The sequence below is a fragment of the Carya illinoinensis genome, chromosome 1, assembly GCF_018687715.1.
Source record: "Carya illinoinensis cultivar Pawnee chromosome 1, C.illinoinensisPawnee_v1, whole genome shotgun sequence".
NCBI lineage: Eukaryota > Viridiplantae > Streptophyta > Magnoliopsida > Fagales > Juglandaceae > Carya > Carya illinoinensis.
The window spans coordinates 24,368,465-24,393,402 of record NC_056752.1 but is presented as its reverse complement, the minus strand read 5'-3'; the positions used below and the strand labels follow the sequence as shown (position 1 = coordinate 24,393,402).

Here is a 24,938-nt window from a genome sequence, read left to right as displayed (position 1 = left end):
TTCTGTAGCTTATGATTTAGGACTCAATAATCAGTCCACACATTAATTTTACTGCTAGTCCCCACCCTCCATCTACAACCCCTCTTCATCTGTTTCTTGGAACCCCAGATACCTCTCCAAGCATACGATGGGGATTGACCCAACTTAGCATTCAGAAAATCAGTGTTGGGAAAATATTTGGCTTTATAAATCTTATGTAGAAGAATGAACTGCGCAGTCATAATTCTCCAGCCATGTTTGGCCAAGAGAGCCATATTAGACAGCTCGAGAACTCTAAAACCCATCCATCTATTGGCCTTTCAGTCACATCTTTCTCCAATTGACCCAATGGATCTTGTTCTCCTCATTTTTGTAAACCCCACTAGAATTTTGCCATCATTCTCTCTAGCTCCTTGCAAAAACCATCTGGTAGCTGGAAACAGCTCATGGTGTAAGTGAGGATTGACATTTGCACTGCCTTTATCATGATTTCCTTCCCACCTTGTGACAACAACTTTTCTTTCCAACACCTTAATTTCTGCCATACTTTATGTTTAATCTTAGAGCACACTTGATTTTTTGCATGCCTAATAACAAAATGGTAATCCCAAGTATTTATCATATTGTTGATGCTGTTGTACTCCCCACAATGCTAGAAGCTCATCTTGTCTATTGGTTTGGAAATTTTTGCTAAAAACCATTGTTGTCTTAGATCTATTAATTTGTTGGCTTAAAGCTTGTTCATATATTCCAAGAAGTTGTTGAATCATCAGATTCTCCTACGTGTTAGCTTTACAAAACAAAACAAAGTCATATGCAAATATTAGATTATTAACCCAAGGTGCCCCTCTACATACTTGAATGCATTTGAGTTGATTAGCAGCTTCAACTTGTTGAAGAAGGCAAGCAAGGCCTTCTATGCAAAGTAAGAACAAGTATGGGGAGAGAGGATCCCCCTACTTTAGCCCTTGAGTAGGAATAATGGAACCCTTAGGCTCCCCATTTATCAAGACAGATAAGGTGACATATTTAACACAAAACATGATAAGTTTGACCCAATGACTACTAAATCCCATTTTCACCATAGTGGCTTTAAGGAAAGACCAGCTAATTCTGTCATATGCTTTGCTCATGTCCAACTTAATGGACATGAACCCTCTCTACCCTTTCTTTGTTTCTTAAACATATGAACAATTTCATGAGCAACAAGGACATTATCAGTAATTAAGTGCCCAGGAACAAAAGCACTCTGAGAAAGGGAAATTACATAAGGTAGAATGCCCTTAAACCAATTGGTAGCCACTTTGAGATAATCTTATCGATAACATTATAAAGGCTTGTTGATCTGTAATCATTAATAGAAACTGGATTTTTCTTTTTAGGGACCAATGCAATAAATGTATGATTAATGGACTGAGGGAATTGACCAAAATTTAGAGCAGCTTTTGTCACTGACTTTCCCACAATATGCCAATACTTTTGGTAAAAGAGAGGGGCCATCCCATCATGACTTGGTGCTTTGGTAGGGTTCATTTGCTTAAGGGCATTGACAATATCAGGTTCTATGAATCTTTATGATAGCAGCTGGTTCATTTCATCAGTAACTTTGCCTTGTAATCTACCCAAGAACTCCACATTGTCACTCTGAATAGGAGCTCAGAATAAGTTTTGAAAATAGTTCACAATGACCTTGTCTTGAGCTTCCTGTACATGCCAGTGTCGCTCTTCATCTTGGATACCAGAAAGAAAATTCTTTTTATTTTTTCTTTGAGATGCTCTCCTATGAAAGTATTTTGTATTAAGGTCACCCTCCTTAGATCAAAGAGCTTTAGATCTCTATCTCCATATAACTTCTTCCTTTTGAAGCCAATGTTGTACCTCTTCTCTAATCTCCTTTTGCAAATTCACATTTTGAAGTTAAGGGTCTTCCATAAGAGCCATATTCAACTTGGCTCTTGCTTTCTTAAGGTTCTGATAAATATTTTCAAATGAATTTTTGTTCCACACATCCAATTTCTGTCTATAACCCCATGCATATAATCCCTTCCTACATGACACTACCATGATTTAGGTATCACTCAATCCTTATTTCCAACCCAAATTATTTCAAACCTAAAGGGTCTCTTCCCTCCTCTTTGAAAGTCAGCTTCATAAATTTGCAAGAATACTGGAAGATGATATGAGTGGGCAGCTATACCATGTTTGACCTTATGGTAGGGAACATTTGCAACCAACTATCATTTGCTATAAATCTATCAAGTCTTTCACAGATTCTATGAGAAACTTCTCTCCCATTACACTAGGTGAACATTGGGCCAGAAAATCCCAAATCTATTAAGGCACAATCCTCAAGAGCTTGTCTGAATTCTGTCATTTGCTGCTCAAGTCTAATTCTAACCCCATGTTTCTCTTGATCACATACCACCTCATTGAAGTCGCCAAAAACTAGCCAAGGAACAATTTGACAAACTGATAATCTCCGTAGAAGAGACCAAGATTCTTGTCTTCTAGCCACTTTAGGATTTCCATAGAAACCTGTTAAGAACCACTCATCTGACATGAAAATTCAAGTGACTTAAAAAGTTCAAAGCAGACAAGGTATGGGGAGGCGATTTTGAAGTTCTATTTTTGGAGTTTCGACTTTTTTGGGATTGCCTTTTTTTGAGTTTTTTTGAAAGTTTTCTCCTAGGGTTGCCCATGTCAATGCCCTCTGCCCCTCTGATGGCTTTGCCGTTGGAGGGGCCAGCTGTGCTCAGTGGTTTAGCTTCTACTTCTTATGCTCAGGCCGTGGTAAAATTGATAGAGTCTTCTAGTTTTAAATTTCCTATGGGTTTTCCAATGGATATCAATGGTGAACTGGGCTTTATTTTCACATAACCTGAATTGGTTAAGGCTGTAGAAGAGTTTTGGTTTGCTCTTTTCATGAAGTTTATGTGTTCTCAACCTTCTATTGACAATATTAGATTGGTAGTTCTTAACACCTAAGGGCTAGTTGAGATTCCCATGATCAGTTTTATGGATGATTACCACGTGCTAATTCACATGAAAAATGAATGTGATTTTGTGCATAGCTGGGCACGTAAGGTAGAACAATGGGGGGTTATGCTTTTCGGCTTTTCAAATGAATGAAAGACTCTGATTTGTATAAAGAACCACCATTGGCTCCTCAATGGATTTATTTGCCAAGATTGCTTATGCATTTATATAGAAAGGATTGTTTACAAATATTGGCTACTCACCTTGCTCGATAGCTTAGGATGGATAATGTAACTCTCAATCATACGAGAGCCTTATGTGCAAGAATTTATGTGGAAGTGGATCTGTCTATTGATCTTGTGCAGGGATTCCCTATTGTTTTATCTTCTACTAAATGCATTTGGCAGGAGGCAAGGTATGAAAAACTTGGGTTTTATTGTAGAAAATGTAGGGTTGGAGAGAAGCGAAAGGAGGAGGTCAAGCAGAAAGAGGAAAAGATTTGGCAACCGAAAGTGTAGAATGTTGTGGGAGAGTCAAACGCAATAAAAGAGGCATCGGTGTTAGAAGTGCATGATGTAGAGGGACAAAAAATAGTGATTGTCAAGGAGGCTGTGCAGAAATCTTTTGAGGATGGTGGGCTTGTGATGGGCACACAAGAGGAAGAGAACAAGGGTGGGGCAGAAAAGTTAGTGTGCACGGCGTCGTTTTGAATGGGTAAGATGGCAATAATTTAGAGTGCAAGAGGATGATTGTGAGGAAGTTTAGTGTGATGAGGCCGTCTAGCAAAGTATTGGAGCCTTATGGTGAGGCCATGATGACTCTTCTAGTGGCAGCTTCAGATGGTATCACTGGCGGTAATGTAGTGAATACTGAAGGGTTGCCTTAGAGTGAGATGGATGCTATGCCGGGATTCTCTTCTAATTGGGAGGAGGGGGAAATTCCGTTGGTCTCAGGAAAAGAAAAAGTATATGATTCAGATGTGGAGCCACGTATGATTTCTGGAAAATCAAAAGAACTTGTCTATAAGTTAGTGAAAAAATCTCAATGGGTGCACACTCGGCCTCAAAACTTAATTTATGATTGACACAATTTTTTTCTGGAATATGAGAGGATTATGCTTGTCAAGAAACAAGTTGAAGAGTTTAGTAATAAAGAAGAATGCTTCTCTAGTTGTGATTTTGGAGCCTTTTGTTGAGGAGGCTCGTATGCTATTGCTTGGGAATTTTATGAATTTTTCTCATTTTTGTTCTAATGAGGTAGAGTGGGGGAGGTTATGGATTTTTTTGGAAGGATTCTAATGCTTTTGAGATGCTGTGTCGCTCGACTCAAATGATTACTAGTTAGTTTATTTTGGATAATAAAAGAATTCTAGTTTCTTTTGTTTATGCCAAATGTACACAAGTTGGAAGAAGAGTTTTATGGAAGGATTTAGAAGAGGTGCGGGTGGTGGATCATCCATGGGTAGTAGTGTGGGATTTTAATGCTATTCGTAATGATATGGAACAGATTGGTGGCAACCTTAAGCCAGTGGCTTCTATGGCATAATGTAATGATTGTTTAGATCAATGTGGTCTCTTTGATTTATCTAGCAGATGGAATCACATGTCATGGTGTAATGGGCATGAGGGGAGTTCTAGAAGTTGGGCGAAAATGGATAGAGTGGTTATCAACAATGCTTGCTCTACTCAATTTTTGTTTGTATAGCTGGAATATTTGAGGAGAAAAACTTCAGACCATTATCCGATGGTAGTGTATTTTGATAGGCCACATACATCATATGGTCCATTACTTTTCCATTTTCAAAATATGTGGTGTTCATAGTGTTTTTTGGCTTGTGTTGTTGAGGCTCGAAATAGACCCAATTCGGCTACTGGTCTCCTAAGGCTGGCCACCAAACTTAAGAGAACCAAGCTGACCTTAAGAGCATTGAATAAAAATGTGTTTGGGAGAGTGGATATTATTTTAAAAGACTTGGAGATGAGATTGCAAAATATTGAACATAAACTTCAGCTTCGATATTCACAAGAGTTTGAAGTTGAATATTTGGTGACCAAAATTGAAATCCAGATATGGGAAAATAGAAAAGCGACAAGACTGGATCAAATTGCAAAGAAGATGTGGATGGCGAAAGGGGACTAAAACACACGTTATTTTCATTTGGTGATTAACCAATGGCGCAAGCAAGGGATCATTTCTCATATGGCTTTAGTGGATGGGAGGGTTTTGGATAATGCAAAAGATGTAGAAGGGTTTTCATGACATTCTAATATAGGAAATGGGGGTGGAACAAACAGATTTGACATCATTGCTTTATAATATTATTTCAGATGTTGATAATGAGATGCTTTGTATGGTGCTGTCTAAGGATGAGGTAAAGAAGCAATTTTTTCTATTCCTAAGCAAAGTAGTCTAGGGCTTAATGGCTTCGGATCGACTTTCTATATCGCTTGTTGGGATATTATTAAAATGGATGTGATTGAGGCAGCGAGGGATTTTTTTCATTGGTCTGCCATTACCTAGGTTTTATTCTTCCTCATTTAAAAGAATGACTTAGATTATTCACAAGCAGGTTTCTCCCGAACAAGATGATTTGTGACAAGAAGAAGCATTTTTTAAAATATTATGCTTGCACAAGAAATGGTTCATTCTTTGAATAAGAAAATTTTGGGTGGTAATGTAATGCTGAAAATTGATATGGCGAGGGCATATGATAAACTTGGCAAGGGTTTTTTATTGGCGATTCTTAAGGCTTTTGGATTCTCAACTAATTTTTGTTGATTAGTAGGGGAGTGTGTGAAGTCTCCTTAGTATTTAGTGATGATGAATGGGACTTTTAAAGGTTTCTTCCAACCTACTCGTGGAATACGGCAAGGGGATCCGTTATCTCCTTATTTATTCTCTGTGATAAAGGAAGTGTTCACGCTGCTGCTAAAGAAAATTTTTGAAGAAGGTCGGATTGGAAGGTTCTATTATCCGATAGGGACTCCTGTGATCTCTCATTTATTGTACGCTGATGATTTTCTGATTTTCATTAATGGTGGGAAACGATCTATTAAAAGACTTGTTGAGATGCTTGGTGATTGAGCTGAAATATTGCATATTTTAGCTATTTAAAACCAATGTTTTTTAAATTCATCATGACATTATTATTGGTTTTAGATGGAAAAATAGTTAATAAGCATAAATACGAGTTGTGATTTTTAATTGATTAATATCATGTTTATGCTTAATTTTATAACTATAATTTAATGGGACAATATTTCCTCACATATATATAGTCCGTTTTTGATAATTTATTTTTGAGTGTTATTTCTTTCTTTCTTATTTTCAGTTTAAATAAAATTCAAAAGAGAGAAGGAGCTAAGATGAAGAGAGAGAGGTTACGTAAGAGATAGAAATGTGTTAATGAGTGGAAGGGAATTGTGTTAGTTGAGATAGGAATTACGTGGGCCCTCATTAAAGAAAAGAAATGATGGTAAAAGGAGAGGAATCGGTGAGGTGAGGAGTCGAGATTGAAGGAGTGATGTGTCTGAAATAGAAAGGAGATGCTGAAAGTGAAAGAAGCATGAATATAGTGAGTGTGAGAAGTGATGTGTGAGGTCGGTTTGGTAGAGAAAATAAACATGCAGCTGGCAGATATTCGGACCACATTCAGCAACACTGCAGCAAACACATGCACGCATGACAGCAGATAAAGCAGAAGCAGAAGAAGCAATCATCACTCGGACAGAACAGCACATGGAGCACTCAAAAGAACACAACCTGCAGCAAGGACAACAACACATGCAGCAGGTCAGCAGAAGAAAGAAAAGTGCAGCAAGGAAAAGCACACATTCGGACACCTCACACAAGCACACGGTTGGGCAACACGAAGACAGCAGCTGCTGCAGCAAACCAGCACACAGTCACTGCAGTACACATGCAACCAGCTGGACAAAGAACATGCACATGGACAGCACCTCATTCGGACAGCTTTGACAGACCATGCAGCAGACCAACATCTCACATGCAGCTCACACAAGTAATCATACGGACAGCACACTCATTCACACGATGCAAACCTGCAGAAAACATTCGAAAAACACATGCACATGCTAAAAGTAGCAGAAGCTTTCGGACACAGCCACTCACACAATGCACATGAAACTCACACATGCAATGAACACACCAATCACACGGCTATAAAAGGAGTGGGATAGTTTTTCTTCTCGAGGAGTTAATCCCGTAGCTTGTTTTAGGAGCAGCTTAGTTTTAAGTTTTTTATGCTTTTCAGTAGGAGTTCGACACAAGTTTTTTATGCTTTTCAGTAGGAGTTTGAGTTGTTTTCGGAGGGAAGTTTTTTTTTAGTTTTCTTTACTTGTTTTACTTTTATTTAGAAGCAAGCAGCAAAAAGTTTGGAGTTTTTGTTTTGGTTTTATTTCGAGTTGAATTTCAATTTGGTGTGTATTTTATTTGAAAGTTCAATTTATTTTAGGATTCATTTTATTTGGAGAGTTCATTTTATTTGAGAAATCATTTTATCTGGAAGTTCAGATTTTTGAATTGGAGAACGCAGTCTCGATTTCCAAACATCAAGTTTATTCCTTACAATTCCTGTTTTTATTTAATTTCAGTTTAATGTCTTTTATTTTTCCTTTCACCTTTAATTTCTGTCTATTTAAATTACTGTCATTTATTTCTCCTTGCACCTTTAATTCCTCTATTTAAATTAATGTCATTTATTTTTCTTTCTCCTTTAAATTTCAGTCTATTAATTTCAGCAATTTTAATTTACTTTCTTGCATTTTAATTCCTTACATTTTATCGCTGCACTTAAATCCAACAAACATGAATCTGGTTCACGACCAGTAAATTTTGATTTTCATTGCACTTTTCCATCCATTGTACATATCATCCTCTTATTTTCTCTTTGTGAAGTTTTTCACATTTTTTTCAACAAGTTTAATTTTAAGTAACCTTTCCCTGTGGATTCGATCCTGTAAGATACTACAACGCCTGTATACTTGCAGGTAAAACTGCACTAGATTTTTGATTCATTAATTTGAGTCAAAGTTTAGTCGCAACGAGTTTTTGGCGCCGTTGCCGGGGAAAGTTGTCTAACTTAAATTTAAACTTGTTATTGAATTTTATTTTATTTTTTTTTACTCATCTCATTTGCATCAACCACTCATCTCCACCATATTAGATTGATGTATCATTTCATGCCAGTATTTCAAGAAGGTGGGTCTGAGCCAATACAATCAACCAACTGGGTCAATCAAGCACAGAATCAGCCTTTCTCCAACACATATAATCCGGGGTGGATAAATCACCCAAATTTCTCGTGGAGAAATGATCAGCCTGGTTGGTCCCCACCACCTCAACAGCACCAGTATCCGCCATATCAAAATCCTCAGAGCTATCCTTATGTAGCTCATCCTGGATTTCAGCCTCATGTAGCTGCACAAAGTCCTCAGTCTTCATCATTTGCCAATAAGACTCTAGAAGACAGTATGGCACAGATGGCCAATACACTTCAGCAATTCATTCAGGCCACCACAAATAATCAAAATACTCAGGCCATAAATGAGTTGCCTAGCACTGTTAATAAAATGAGCACAACCTTGAGCACCCTAGAGAAAGGGAAATTTCCTGCACAGCCTCCACATAAGAAAACCCTTGAGGAAACATTACAGGCTTTTATGCAGGGACAAGCTCAGACAATGCAGGCCATTACTGAGATGAGAAGTTCTATCAGCGACTTGACCTCTGCATTACATGCTCAAGAAAAGGGAGACATTGTTGAGACAGCAAAAGCTGTTCTTACCTTGAGAAGTGGGAAGGAAGTTCCCCGACCTGAGATGACCATAGACACAGAGGTAATTGCTCCTACGCCTAAAGATACAGCAGAGACGGATGAAGCTGAAAAAGAACCAGAGGTAGCGAGACCAGAACAGAAGAAGCCTGTGAGTGCAGATGCTGAAACTAGTAAGGGATACCAACCTGTGGTACCCTATCCTCAGAGATTGGCAGCTGGCAAAAGTGGAGTTGTAAAACTTACATTTGGAAACATGACATTGAAGCTGAATATCTTTAATACTTGCAGGCAACCTCAGGATTTAGAAGAAGGAACCGGGCATGGGGTGCCTTGGCAACCAATGTTTCCAAAGTTGCCACCTTGGGTAGCACCCATAAAACCATCTTCAGATGACAGACACTATCTCATTGGAGCACTCAGGACACTCGAAAATTCAAATCTGAGGTTGAATAAATTTTTTTTTGATGACCTTCACTTGTTTAAATATTGCTCTGACCAAATGTTTCGAAGATGTTTAGCCAACGAACACATCCAAAGTAAGATTTTTGATCCTGGTAAGTTAAGGTTTCGGTGGAGTGGGCCGTACATTGCAAATCAAAGGGAAGTGTCTTGATTTGTTTTTCCTTCGTTACAGTTTTCTTTATTTGCTTTGTTTTTATTTGTTTTTTTGCTTTGATTTTATATTTCATGTTGAATGTTTATTTTGCTTGCTTAGTTCTGTGCACTTCGTTCGATTCATTGAGAACTATGTCTCTCACTAGTTGAGGGGTGTGGACTGAAGAAAACGGTGCGTTAGTAGACATTGTAGATAGTTGAAAAAATAATTGGATCCGTCCGTGATCCGACAAGTGTGACTGTAGATAGTTGAAAAAAATAATTGGATCCGTCCGTGATCCGACAAGTGTGACTGTTGAAAGTTAAAAAATAGTTGGATCCGTCCGTGACCCGACAAGTGGTTGGAGATTTGAAAAAAAAATCACCTGATGTTATTGAAAAACGTGATTGAAGGCTCCGAGTTTCTAAGAAATGTCATTTCACCGAAATCACATTACTTTTTAACTTGGATGATAGCTCGTCTGGTTCTTTGAGCTATCTCTATAAAATCAGTCCTGAACTTCATTAAATCCGCATCAAGTTTTCTTCTCATCTCTATAACTCATCTGCATTCTTTCAACATTCTCGTTTTTAAGCTTTCTAGTCTTCTGTCAATGGCTCATTCCTCTAGCACTTCTCTAGATCAATCCATGAGGCCTTCTGCATCTCAACCTCCTGTTCTTTCTGCAGCTAACATTAGTGCCATGTTGCAACTAGAAAATAATAGTATGGCTAATAGGTCAGACTCCGATGCCATCTACGACCTGGTGAGTCTTGGGACTCGCTACTCATCCTCCATTGTTGCTTTTTCCCAGCGGGTACAAGCCAAAAACCAAGAGGTTGAAAGGCTTAAAGAACAAATCGTTGTACTTCAACGAATTGCTCAAGAGGCTCACATAAGGGAAGGAATCGAACGGCAGAAGAATAGACAGTTGAAGTCTCTTTTAGATTCTTCATTCCGCTTGCCAGTTCCCATGGCTAAGGATGACCTGATGTTGTATGAAGAACATGAGCGTCTCAAACTTGAGGCTAAAAACTTCAAGTTTATGTAAAAAAAAAAAAAAAAAAAAAAAATTCTTTCTTGCTTGTTTTGCATTTTGTTTATTTTGTTTTGAGTCCACTACTCTGGAGGATTCTGCTTGTTTTTTTTTGCATTTTGCATTTCGTTTGTTTTGTTTTTCTTTGTTTTGCTTTTTGTGTTTTTAACGTTGACAGAAATCTACTCCTTGTGTACGCTCGAATATCTCAGGTGAAATTTTCCTCTCTGTTTAATCATTTTCGTATCAATATATGTTCAACAGTGTTTATCTTGCTCAAATTCATGTCTGTATAACATACATCATCGAATATTCATTGCTGAACATTGAGGACAATGTCACATTTAGTTGGGGGGAGGGTTTTCTGTTAAAAATGTGTTAAAAAAAAAATAAATAAAAATAAAAAAAATAAAAATAAAAAAATAATAATAATAAAAAAATAAAATAAAATAAAATTTGTGAGGTGCACGATTAACACACACTTCTGGCATGTTTGTTAGATTTGAGTATCTTGGTGGAGTAGTTGAGCGGAATTATTTTGTGAAGATTTATTTTCAACCTTAAACATAGAACATGACTTATGATGCATCATATTTTGTTGAGAAGTGATTTGAAACACCGGGATGCGATATTTACAAAAATGAGAATTAATATGTTTTATATAGAATGAAGGGCAAGTTTTGAAAGAACAATTTGCACATGCTTACACTTGTAGTGTTCCTCATTAATGTTCATTGATTTAAAACAGGAGAAGTAAACTGTAGGACTACCGAGCCTTATATATATATATATATATATATAAAAAGAAAAGAAAAGAAAACGAAAAAAAAAGAGAAAAGAAAAGAAAAAAAAAATCGTGTAATTTTTCCTGAATAAAGGGCTAGAAACAGTTACCCAAAACTTTGGGGGTTGAATGTTCAACCTTTAAACATAGTTGGCGTGAAAACTGCTAGTCCCTTAGGCTTTGAGGTAGTTAGAATCAATAATGATTAATCTTAAGGTTGAAAAATCCTATGATAAATCATGTTTATTAGTGAGGAACACACAGAAGTTTAGCCACACACACATATCCGAGTTCTAAGATATTTGCCCCAATTCTATGTGAACAATTGTTGAGACTTTTCTTGTGGATACAACTCCTGGTGTTGAGTAGTCACGAATCGATTATTTTGTGAGAATTCAGAATTATGTTTGATTGTTTTTGTTTGAATTTCGAGCTTTATGTAATGTTCATCTCAATTAATTTTCACTATTTTGCTCAAGGATTAGCAAAATGCTAGTTGGGGGGTGTGATTGAGCTGAAATATTGCATATTTTAGCTATTTAAAACCAATGTTTTTTAAATTCATCATGACATTATTATTAGTTTTAGATGGAAAAATAGTTAATAAGCATAAATACGAGTTGTGATTTTTAATTGATTAATATCATGTTTATGCTTAATTTTATAACTATAATTTAATGGGACAATATTTCCTCACATATATATAGTCCGTTTTTGATAATTTATTTTTGAGTGTTATTTCTTTCTTTCTTATTTTCAGTTTAAATAAAATTCAAAAGAGAGAAGGAGCTAAGATGAAGAGAGAGAGGTTACGTAAGAGATAGAAATGTGTTAATGAGTGGAAGGGAATTGTGTTAGTTGAGATAGGAATTACGTGGGCCCTCATTAAAGAAAAGAAATGATGGTAAAAGGAGAGGAATCGGTGAGGTGAGGAGTCGAGATTGAAGGAGTGATGTGTCTGAAATAGAAAGGAGATGCTGAAAGTGAAAGAAGCATGAATATAGTGAGTGTGAGAAGTGATGTGTGAGGTCGGTTTGGTAGAGAAAATAAACATGCAGCTGGCAGATATTCGGACCACATTCAGCAACACTGCAGCAAACACATGCACGCATGACAGCAGATAAAGCAGAAGCAGAAGAAGCAATCATCACTCGGACAGAACAGCACATGGAGCACTCAAAAGAACACAACCTGCAGCAAGGACAACAACACATGCAGCAGGTCAGCAGAAGAAAGAAAAGTGCAGCAAGGAAAAGCACACATTCGGACACCTCACACAAGCACACGGTTGGGCAACACGAAGACAGCAGCTGCTGCAGCAAACCAGCACACAGTCACTGCAGTACACATGCAACCAGCTGGACAAAGAACATGCACATGGACAGCACCTCATTCGGACAGCTTTGACAGACCATGCAGCAGACCAACATCTCACATGCAGCTCACACAAGTAATCATACGGACAGCACACTCATTCACACGATGCAAACCTGCAGAAAACATTCGAAAAACACATGCACATGCTAAAAGTAGCAGAAGCTTTCGGACACAGCCACTCACACAATGCACATGAAACTCACACATGCAATGAACACACCAATCACACGGCTATAAAAGGAGTGGGATAGTTTTTCTTCTCGAGGAGTTAATCCCGTAGCTTGTTTTAGGAGCAGCTTAGTTTTAAGTTTTTTATGCTTTTCAGTAGGAGTTCGACACAAGTTTTTTATGCTTTTCAGTAGGAGTTTGAGTTGTTTTCGGAGGGAAGTTTTTTTTTAGTTTTCTTTACTTGTTTTACTTTTATTTAGAAGCAAGCAGCAAAAAGTTTGGAGTTTTTGTTTTGGTTTTATTTCGAGTTGAATTTCAATTTGGTGTGTATTTTATTTGAAAGTTCAATTTATTTTAGGATTCATTTTATTTGGAGAGTTCATTTTATTTGAGAAATCATTTTATCTGGAAGTTCAGATTTTTGAATTGGAGAACGCAGTCTCGATTTCCAAACATCAAGTTTATTCCTTACAATTCCTGTTTTTATTTAATTTCAGTTTAATGTCTTTTATTTTTCCTTTCACCTTTAATTTCTGTCTATTTAAATTACTGTCATTTATTTCTCCTTGCACCTTTAATTCCTCTATTTAAATTAATGTCATTTATTTTTCTTTCTCCTTTAAATTTCAGTCTATTAATTTCAGCAATTTTAATTTACTTTCTTGCATTTTAATTCCTTACATTTTATCGCTGCACTTAAATCCAACAAACATGAATCTGGTTCACGACCAGTAAATTTTGATTTTCATTGCACTTTTCCATCCATTGTACATATCATCCTCTTATTTTCTCTTTGTGAAGTTTTTCACATTTTTTTCAACAAGTTTAATTTTAAGTAACCTTTCCCTGTGGATTCGATCCTGTAAGATACTACAACGCCTGTATACTTGCAGGTAAAACTGCACTAGATTTTTGATTCATTAATTTGAGTCAAAGTTTAGTCGCAACGAGTTTTTGGCGCCGTTGCCGGGGAAAGTTGTCTAACTTAAATTTAAACTTGTTATTGAATTTTATTTTATTTTTTTTTACTCATCTCATTTGCATCAACCACTCATCTCCACCATATTAGATTGATGTATCATTTCATGCCAGTATTTCAAGAAGGTGGGTCTGAGCCAATACAATCAACCAACTGGGTCAATCAAGCACAGAATCAGCCTTTCTCCAACACATATAATCCGGGGTGGATAAATCACCCAAATTTCTCGTGGAGAAATGATCAGCCTGGTTGGTCCCCACCACCTCAGCAGCACCAGTATCCGCCATATCAAAATCCTCAGAGCTATCCTTATGTAGCTCATCCTGGATTTCAGCCTCATGTAGCTGCACAAAGTCCTCAGTCTTCATCATTTGCCAATAAGACTCTAGAAGACAGTATGGCACAGATGGCCAATACACTTCAGCAATTCATTCAGGCCACCACAAATAATCAAAATACTCAGGCCATAAATGAGTTGCCTAGCACTGTTAATAAAATGAGCACAACCTTGAGCACCCTAGAGAAAGGGAAATTTCCTGCACAGCCTCCACATAAGAAAACCCTTGAGGAAACATTACAGGCTTTTATGCAGGGACAAGCTCAGACAATGCAGGCCATTACTGAGATGAGAAGTTCTATCAGCGACTTGACCTCTGCATTACATGCTCAAGAAAAGGGAGACGTTGTTGAGATAGCAAAAGCTGTTCTTACCTTGAGAAGTGGGAAGGAAGTTCCCCGCCCTGAGATGACCATAGACACAGAGGTAATTGCTCCTACGCCTAAAGATGCAGCAGAGACGGATGAAGCTGAAAAAGAACCAGAGGTAGCGAGACCAGAACAGAAGAAGCCTGTGAGTGCAGATGCTGAAACTAGTAAGGGATACCAACCTGTGGTACCCTATCCTCAGAGATTGGCAGCTGGCAAAAGTGGAGTTGTAAAACTTACATTTGGAAACATGACATTGAAGCTGAATATCTTTAATACTTGCAGGCAACCTCAGGATTTAGAAGAAGGAACCGGGCATGGGGTGCCTTGGCAACCAATGTTTCCAAAGTTGCCACCTTGGGTAGCACCCATAAAACCATCTTCAGATGACAGACACCATCTCATTGGAGCACTCAGGACACTCGAAAATTCAAATCTGAGGTTGAATAAATTTTTTTTTGATGACCTTCACTTGTTTAAATATTGCTTTGACCAAATGTTTCGAAGATGTTTAGCCAACGAACACATCCAAAGTAAGATTTTTGATCCTGGTAAGTTAAGGTTTCGGTGGAGTGGGCCGTACATTGCAAATCAAAGGGAAGTGTCTTGATTTGTTTTTCCTTCGTTACAGTTTTCTTTATTTGCTTTGTTTTTATTTGTTTTTTTGCTTTGATTTTATATTTCATGTTGAATGTTTATTTTGCTTGCTTAGTTCTGTGCACTTCGTTCGATTCATTGAGAACTATGTCTCTCACTAGTTGAGGGGTGTGGACTGAAGAAAACGGTGCGTTAGTAGACATTGTAGATAGTTGAAAAAATAATTGGATCCGTCCGTGATCCGACAAGTGTGACTGTAGATAGTTGAAAAAAATAATTGAATCCGTCCGTGATCCGACAAGTGTGACTGTTGAAAGTTAAAAAATAGTTGGATCCGTCCGTGACCCGACAAGTGGTTGGAGATTTGAAAAAAAAATCACCTGATGTTATTGAAAAACGTGATTGAAGGCTCCGAGTTTCTAAGAAATGTCATTTCACCGAAATCACATTACTTTTTAACTTGGATGATAGCTCGTCTGGTTCTTTGAGCTATCTCTATAAAATCAGTCCTGAACTTCATCAAATCCGCATCAAGTTTTCTTCTCATCTCTATAACTCATCTGCATTCTTTCAACATTCTCGTTTTTAAGCTTTCTAGTCTTCTGTCAATGGCTCATTCCTCTAGCACTTCTCTAGATCAATCCATGAGGCCTTCTGCATCTCAACCTCCTGTTCTTTCTGCAGCTAACATTAGTGCCATGTTGCAACTAGAAAATAATAGTATGGCTAATAGGTCAGACTCCGATGCCATCTACGACCTGGTGAGTCTTGGGACTCGCTACTCATCCTCCATTGTTGCTTTTTCCCAGCGGGTACAAGCCAAAAACCAAGAGGTTGAAAGGCTTAAAGAACAAATCGTTGTACTTCAACGAATTGCTCAAGAGGCTCACATAAGGGAAGGAATCGAACGGCAGAAGAATAGACAGTTGAAGTCTCTTTTAGATTCTTCATTCCGCTTGCCAGTTCCCATGGCTAAGGATGACCTGATGTTGTATGAAGAACATGAGCGTCTCAAACTTGAGGCTAAAAACTTCAAGTTTATGTAAAAAAAAAAAAAAAAAAAAAAAAATTCTTTCTTGCTTGTTTTGCATTTTGTTTATTTTGTTTTGAGTCCACTACTCTGGAGGATTCTGCTTGTTTTTTTTTGCATTTTGCATTTCGTTTGTTTTGTTTTTCTTTCTTTTGCTTTTTGTGTTTTTAACGTTGACAGAAATCTACTCCTTGTGTACGCTCGAATATCTCAGGTGAAATTTTCCTCTCTGTTTAATCATTTTCGTATCAATATATGTTCAACAGTGTTTATCTTGCTCAAATTCATGTCTGTATAACATACATCATCGAATATTCATTGCTGAACATTGAGGACAATGTCACATTTAGTTGGGGGGAGGGTTTTCTGTTAAAAATGTGTTAAAAAAAAATAAAATAAATAAAAATAAAAATAAAAAAATAATAATAATAAAAAAATAAAATAAAATAAAATTTGTGAGGTGCACGATTAACACACACTTCTGGCATGTTTGTTAGATTTGAGTATCTTGGTGGAGTAGTTGAGCGGAATTATTTTGTGAAGATTTATTTTCAACCTTAAACATAGAACATGACTTATGATGCATCATATTTTGTTGAGAAGTGATTTGAAACACCGGGATGCGATATTTACAAAAATGAGAATTAATATGTTTTATATAGAATGAAGGGCAAGTTTTGAAAGAACAATTTGCACATGCTTACACTTGTAGTGTTCCTCATTAATGTTCATTGATTTAAAACAGGAGAAGTAAACTGCAGGACTACCGAGCCTTATATATATATATATATATAAAAAAAAGAAAAGAAAAGAAAACGAAAAAAAAAAGAGAAAAGAAAAGAAAAAAAAAATCGTGTAATTTTTCCTGAATAAAGGGCTAGAAACAGTTACCCAAAACTTTGGGGGTTGAATGTTCAACCTTTAAACATAGTTGGCGTGAAAACTGCTAGTCCCTTAGGCTTTGAGGTAGTTAGAATCAATAATGATTAATCTTAAGGTTGAAAAATCCTATGATAAATCATGTTTATTAGTGAGGAACACACAGAAGTTTAGCCACACACACATATCCGAGTTCTAAGATATTTGCCCCAATTCTATGTGAACAATTGTTGAGACTTTTCTTGTGGATACAACTCCTGGTGTTGAGTAGTCACGAATCGATTATTTTGTGAGAATTCAGAATTATGTTTGATTGTTTTTGTTTGAATTTCGAGCTTTATGTAATGTTCATCTCAATTAATTTTCACTATTTTGCTCAAGGATTAGCAAAATGCTAGTTGGGGGGTGTGATTGAGCTGAAATATTGCATATTTTAGCTATTTAAAACCAATGTTTTTTAAATTCATCATGACATTATTATTAGTTTTAGATGGAAAAATAGTTAATAAGCATAAATACGAGTTGTGATTTTTAATTGATTAATATCATGTTTATGCTTAATTTTATAACTATAATTTAATGGGACAATATTTCCTCACATATATATAGTCCGTTTTTGATAATTTATTTTTGAGTGTTATTTCTTTCTTTCTTATTTTCAGTTTAAATAAAATTCAAAAGAGAGAAGGAGCTAAGATGAAGAGAGAGAGGTTACGTAAGAGATAGAAATGTGTTAATGAGTGGAAGGGAATTGTGTTAGTTGAGATAGGAATTACGTGGGCCCTCATTAAAGAAAAGAAATGATGGTAAAAGGAGAGGAATCGGTGAGGTGAGGAGTCGAGATTGAAGGAGTGATGTGTCTGAAATAGAAAGGAGATGCTGAAAGTGAAAGAAGCATGAATATAGTGAGTGTGAGAAGTGATGTGTGAGGTCGGTTTGGTAGAGAAAATAAACATGCAGCTGGCAGATATTCGGACCACATTCAGCAACACTGCAGCAAACACATGCACGCATGACAGCAGATAAAGCAGAAGCAGAAGAAGCAATCATCACTCGGACAGAACAGCACATGGAGCACTCAAAAGAACACAACCTGCAGCAAGGACAACAACACATGCAGCAGGTCAGCAGAAGAAAGAAAAGTGCAGCAAGGAAAAGCACACATTCGGACACCTCACACAAGCACACGGTTGGGCAACACGAAGACAGCAGCTGCTGCAGCAAACCAGCACACAGTCACTGCAGTACACATGCAACCAGCTGGACAAAGAACATGCACATGGACAGCACCTCATTCGGACAGCTTTGACAGACCATGCAGCAGACCAACATCTCACATGCAGCTCACACAAGTAATCATACGGACAGCACACTCATTCACACGATGCAAACCTGCAGAAAACATTCGAAAAACACATGCACATGCTAAAAGTAGCAGAAGCTTTCGGACACAGCCACTCACACAATGCACATGAAACTCACACATGCAATGAACACACCAATCACACGGCTATAAAAGGAGTGGGATAGTTTTTCTTCTCGAGGAGTTAATCCCGTAGCTTGTTTTAGGAGCAGCTTAGTTTTAAGTTTTTTATGCTTTTCAGTAGGAGTTCGACACAAGTTTTTTATGCTTTTCAGTAGGAGTTTGAGTTGTTTTCGGAGGGAAGTTTTTTTTTAGTTTTCTTTACTTGTTTTACTTTTATTTAGAAGCAAGCAGCAAAAAGTTTGGAGTTTTTGTTTTGGTTTTATTTCGAGTTGAATTTCAATTTGGTGTGTATTTTATTTGAAAGTTCAATTTATTTTAGGATTCATTTTATTTGGAGAGTTCATTTTATTTGAGAAAATATATTAAGGTTGGTCATTTTACATTAGCTGCTACGAGATCCTCGGGTTCTTGTTTATGGAGGTCCATCATTTCAGTTTCACTTGAGGTCTCTGATAATGTTAAAGTCTTGGTGAGAGGAGGCAATACCTCTTTTTGGTATGATAGGTGGCTCGTGTTGGGGCCTCTTTCTATGTGGGTGGAGGAAATTGCAAATAACAAGCTTTGGATCAATGAATGCTGGATTGATAATTCTTGGGACATTGAACAATTGATGAAACTAGTTGGTGAGGAGGCCACCATGGAAATCATTCAAAATACTCATGCTAGTAAAATAGGGCCAGATGTATTCATATGGAAACCATCTAAAGATGGAAAGTTTTTGATAGGCAGCGCATGGGAGGTGGATTTGGCATCTTTTATTACCTAATCAAGTTTCAATTTGCATATGGAAAGCATGCTTTCGTTGTCCTGCAGTGGATGAGCGGGCACAGGCTAGAGGCAAGTCGCTAGCCTCATCTTGTGATTGTTGTTTTCTGAAAACTAGGGAGACTCTTGATCATATCTTATGTTCAGGAGAAATGGCTACACAAGTATGGGAACGAACAAGTATTGCATTGGGGGTCCCCTTTATGCAACAGTTGACATGAAGAGCAAGAATATAGGTGCGGTTTTGCTGTGCAAAAAATGCTTCTATCAAAGGTACTCTAACAGGTTTAATACCATGCTTGATCATATGGACACTATGGATAAGAAGATGCAAAGCTAGAATGGAATGGGTGCAAGAGAGTGTAGCTTAAGTGTGGTGGTCAGTTAAATACTAGCTCCAAATTCTAGCTTGGGAGATCATCTCTTCGGGCTCTCTCTCTATGTAGGACATGCATATTTAGAAGGAATTACAAGTAGACCATCTATCCCAGCGTTTGTGCAAACAAAAATTGGTAGCTTGGACGAAGCGTCCTGCAGGTTGGCCGAAACTGAATTGTGATGGGAGTTGTCATGGAAATCTGCGAAGTTCTGGGGGAGGAGTGATAAGGGATGATGTTGGCACAATTCAGGGGGCTTTCACAGGTCATTTTGGTCTTGGTACTAATAATAGGACTGAGTTAAAGGCAATTACAGAGGGGATTTTTTTGTGCAAAATGCTTAGTTGTTTTAATGTGATTATTAAAAGTGACTCTAGGGTGGTAGTTGATTGGCTACTTGAGGGAAGGTGCACCTTGTGGTACTTATGGGACTTTTGGGATGAATTACTTAATGCACTTGAAGGGATTAGTTTTATGGTGGTTCATCAATATCGTGATGGCAATCAAGAGGTTGATTTTTTAGACGACAAGGCGAGATGGAAAGGAATATTACTTATGAAGGAAACCAGAATTTACCAAGGCTCACTCTTGATAGGAATTATTTGTCTAGATAAATTGGGTTTTCCTTGCCTCTGGATTTAATTTGTCATTATTTTGGCATTGTATTGTTTTGTTTTGTGGTTTTGGTATTGGTTGATTGTTTGATGTAAGTTTAGTTTTCCTCCGCTTTAAGTGAGGGTTGGAAATAAATTGGGGGGGGGGACTTTCCCCTTTTATTTAAATAAAAATAATAAGAAAACCCACTCATCTGACATCCTTTTAATCAGTGCATGAATTTGAGAATTTGAGTAATTTTGAATCTACAAAATCACTTCTTCTCTCCATAGCAAAGCCAACCCACCACTTCTACGAAAACAATCCACTTCAAAACATTCATCAAAACGCAACTTTTTATTAACTAGCTCCATTTTCTTTGCAGTCAACTTTGTTTCTATAAAAAACACTACCAAGGGAGCTTCACTTCTAACTAAATCAATGAGCACACCGAGCCCCATCCTCTCATCACGAAGACGTCTCTCAATGTTTTCTGCTCCCCACTCAGTTCATCGAACTTGTTGATTAATATTTCTTGTTCGGCCATGACTGTTCAGGCCTCGGGTCGAGCAGTGTCCGAGTTCGCTCCCTCCCTCTCCCATTTCTTTGTTGTCAAAAGATGAGCCATATCTTAAAACAAATAAGAAGAAAACATTAGAACCATAGTTATAAATATTTTGTAAAAAAATTTAAACTGGTCTATGCAAATGTTCGAATGTTAAGACCTCCAACATTTGAACGTCAGCAATAAAATTTGAACATGGGAGCCAATGCATTTGAACAACACTGTCCAACACTCAAGCATTCGAACATGTACTGTTTAAAAGTTTGAACATGAAGAAAAACATATGCACGTGTGAATAGAAACAATGTTTCATTCGAACGTAACCCACTTGTACGTTCAAACGTAAGTGTAATGTTCAAAGCTCAAAGGTTAACGTCTGAACATATTCTACCACATTCGTATGCGATGGTAACGTTCGAACGTGGTAGGGACACGTTTGAACATGAGTTGTGCTTTGGAATGTGAAAGGTATTATGTTTGAATGCTGTGGACACTCATTTGAAATGCTAATTAGCTTTCAAACGTTTGTAGCATATATCCTAATGTTACAACTTTCGCGTTCGAACGTCAATGACATTTTGAAACTCAATGGTCGTTAATGTTCAAAAGTTATGACACAGGAATGATTGAGTTAACTCAGCCATTCTCGAAATGTCAAAATACACAACATTTGGCCAAAAGCCACTGTAGAAATGAAGTATAGATTTCAAGGAAGGTTTCTACGGTGGCCATTTGGCCATTGAATAAGCGTGGTGGATGGAAAATCGAGTTAAAGTTCCAGCCACCAATGGGTTTCAGTACAAACCGAAACCCCCCTAAAATTTGAAAAAAAAATGCATCTACAAGTTAAAGAGAGAGCCCTATCTCTTTTGTGATGGTTGTGGTGGTGCTTGACGACAGCGACAGCGGTGTAAATGGTAGAGTGCAAAACCATCATTGAGAAAAAAGTGAAAATGCGATTTTAGCCTTCAGTTTCTATTTATATACACATAACGTTTGAACGTTGATACCACTAACATTTGAATGTTAATAGAAACCGTCATCTACGTTCGAATGTAAAAAGAAACCGTCGATGACATGCAAATGTTATGGTAAATGTTTGAACGTTGAAAGTTGACGTGTGAACATTGCCACATGTATAGACTTGAATCATATTGAATGATATTATATATATACTTATATATAATAATATATATTACTAATTTATACCTATATTATGAAAACATATATATTTTATACTTTACATATATTATATACTATAGTATGTTATATGTATATTATACTATTAAACTATACTATATTATATGTACATTATACTATAATAAGAAACTATATTATATTGTATATTATACTATTATACTATACTATAATATATTATAATATAATATACTTCAAATTATAGAGCATGGGAAGTCTAACAAATTCTTTCCCCCCTTGTAACCTCTCCCTTTAAAAAGCTCTCTTATAGCATTCCTCGACTCAAAGAGAAGTGAGGAGTTTTGACAGAAGTATACGGCTTAGATATTTGACGCCAATGAAGATGGATATAGGATTTGTAATTAAGCATACCAAAAACTCGAGGCTTCCAACAAAGACAACAGTTTTGAATCTACTAATATAAGTATATGCAAGGAGAGCTGCTAAATTGGAGAGAATGTAAGCAGTGCCCATGTAGTTGGTTAGCTGATTAGCAATCTAGGTAAGTTCCATGTGCATCATTTGTTACCACCAGTGACGACGATAGCCACTTCCAACACTCAGTCGTATAGGAAGGTATTCCAACAACTACAGGTTTTGGAGCTACCCCGTGAACATGTTGGACTAGGAGTGGTAGGTTTGCAAACGTCAGGTGGTGAGACATTTTGGCAGGTGCTCAGAGATATGAGGGTGGTAGCAGGGGTGTTGTTGGTCTGAATGAGGAAACGATGCATTAAGTGTTGATTATAATGAAGAGCCAGTTGGGTGAAATGACTCAGGTTTCTTGTCTCTCCTTCGAGGGAGGCCCACTTTCCGAAGCTGTGTTAGAAGTGGTTGCCCTGTGTTTGCTTGGATCATTTTCCTATTTTGTTAGAATGTGAGGTATTCATGGGGGACGCCGGTATTTTAAGTTTGTAAAGTGGTTAGCAGCTGATGGTTTTGTTGAGAAGGTTTGTTCTTGGTGGTCTTCTTATCAATTTAGGGGTACTCCCAGTTTTATTCTTGCATGTAAGCTTAAAGCTCTGAACCAAGATTTAAAGAAGTGGAACTTGGAAGTCTTTGGTAAAGTTGACAACTAGAAGAATACTTTAATGGAGGAGCTACATGAGTTAGAGGGGCGAGATTACACAAGAGACACCTCAGAGGAGTTATTGTTGAGGAAGAGTTTGGTTGTGACTAAACTGGAGAGAGTATTGTTGATGGAGGAGCTCATGGCGACAAAAATCCAGGGCCCTTTGCTTAAAAGAAGGTGATAACTGCACAACGTTTTTCCATAAAAGTGACTAATTCACATAGGTACAATAATTCTATTGAGACACTCCATTCAGGTAATCAGGTGCTCTCTTCCCTCTCCAAATTAGAGAACCATATTGTGCATTATTATGAGAACCTTCTCACGGAGTCGACTTGTTGGTGGCCGAAGCTTGATGATTTGTTTTTTGAGTCTGTTGATTTGTAGAGTGCAAGCTGGTTCGAAAGACCTTTTGAAAAGATGGAATTTATAAGGTCATTAGCGGTATGGCTAATGACAAAGTTCCGGGTCCGGATGGCTTTTTGAAGGGATTCTTTCAAGATTGTTAGGAGATTGTGAAATATCATGTTATGTGGGTTTTTCTTGAATTCCACTCCTCAAAAAGTTTGAGAAATGCCTCAATGCGACATTCATTGCTCTCATATTGAAGAAACATGGGGATACAGAAATTGAGAATTTTTGCCTTATAAGCCTTGTGAGTGGGGTATACAAGATTATTTCGAAAGTTCTTTCTAATCGGCTAAGCTTGGTAATGGAACAAATTATTTCTAAGCCTCATAATGCATTTTTTTCAGGGGAGACAAATACTTGATTTAGTTCTCATTGCCAACGAGTGCTTAGATCATAGGTTGAAGGAGGGAGTACCAGGCATTCTATGCAAGCTTGACTTGGAAAAAGCATATGACCATGTAAATTGAGAATTTCTCTTTTATTTGCTTGGAAAGTGTGGATTTGGTGATAGGTGGATTTTAGGGATTTGACATTGTTTTACTACTGCTCCTTCTTAGTGCTAGTTAATGGCACCCCAGTTGGATATTTTAACAGTTCCCATGGATTGGGATAAGGGGATCCGTTGTCTCATTTTCTTTTTGTTATTGTTATGGAGGCACTTGGTCGGATGCTAAAGGTTGCTATTGAAGGAGGTTTTATAGCCGAGTTTTTGGTGGGTAATGGTACTAATGGCTCTATCATAACCTCACATCTCTTATTTTCATTTGACAAAACTTTTATGAAGTGGATCTTGTCCAAACTCAAGCTTTACGAGCACTCTTGTTATGCTTTGAAGCCGTGTCGGGGCTTATTGTAAACCTTGGTAAGTATGAGATGGTGGCGGTGGGTGTGGTGTCTAGAATCAATAGTTTGGCAAGTCTCTTGGGTTGTAAAGTGTCTTCTTTGCCTATGAAATATTTGGATCTTCCATTGGGGGCAACCTTCAAAGCTAGAGCTATTTGGGATGGGGTTATTGAGAAAGTTGAGGAAAGGTTGGCTGTTTGGAAGCGGTTGTATTTATCAAAAGTGGGTCGACTCACTCTAATTAAGAGCACTTTATCTAACCTTCCGACCTATTTTTTTACATCTAGTTCCATTGCCTGCAAGGGTGGCAAATAGGATCGAGAAGTTATTTTGGGCTTTCTTGTGGGGTGGAGAGGGGGAGGAAACAAAATTCCATCCTGTTAATTGGAATAAAGTTTGCTTCCGAATCTAGATAAGTGGATTGGCAGTACGCAACTTGAGGACCTGCGATAAAGCTCTTTTGGGGAAATGGATATAAAGGTACCACTTGGAGGGGGATTTCACACAGTTGAAACCGATGATCAAGGCTATGGATGGGGCAGCTTTCTAAGGGTAAGAGTGGAAGTAAATGTATCCAAGGCTTTGATTAGGGGCCGCATGCTCAACCATGGAGGAAGACAGTGCTGGGTCTAGTTTAAGTACGAGAGGCTTACTAACTTCTGTTTCAAGTGTGGCCACTTACAGCATGTGCATGGGAAATGCTCCACACCTGGATCCCAGGCATCA

The 24,938-nt window shown here is 37.5% G+C and overlaps 1 protein-coding gene across 1 annotated transcript; it reads left to right on the top strand.

Moving 5' to 3' along the window:
• The first annotated feature begins 22,977 nt into the window (after positions 1-22,977).
• LOC122276529 lies at positions 22,978-24,527 on the top strand. The gene is made up of 7 exons (XM_043086372.1): positions 22,978-23,135; positions 23,183-23,222; positions 23,346-23,402; positions 23,524-23,613; positions 23,714-23,827; positions 24,025-24,091; positions 24,154-24,527. The coding sequence occupies exons 1-7, from the start codon at positions 22,978-22,980 to the stop codon at positions 24,525-24,527; spliced, it is 900 nt and encodes a 299-aa protein (XP_042942306.1).
• The last annotated feature ends 411 nt before the right edge of the window (positions 24,528-24,938 follow it).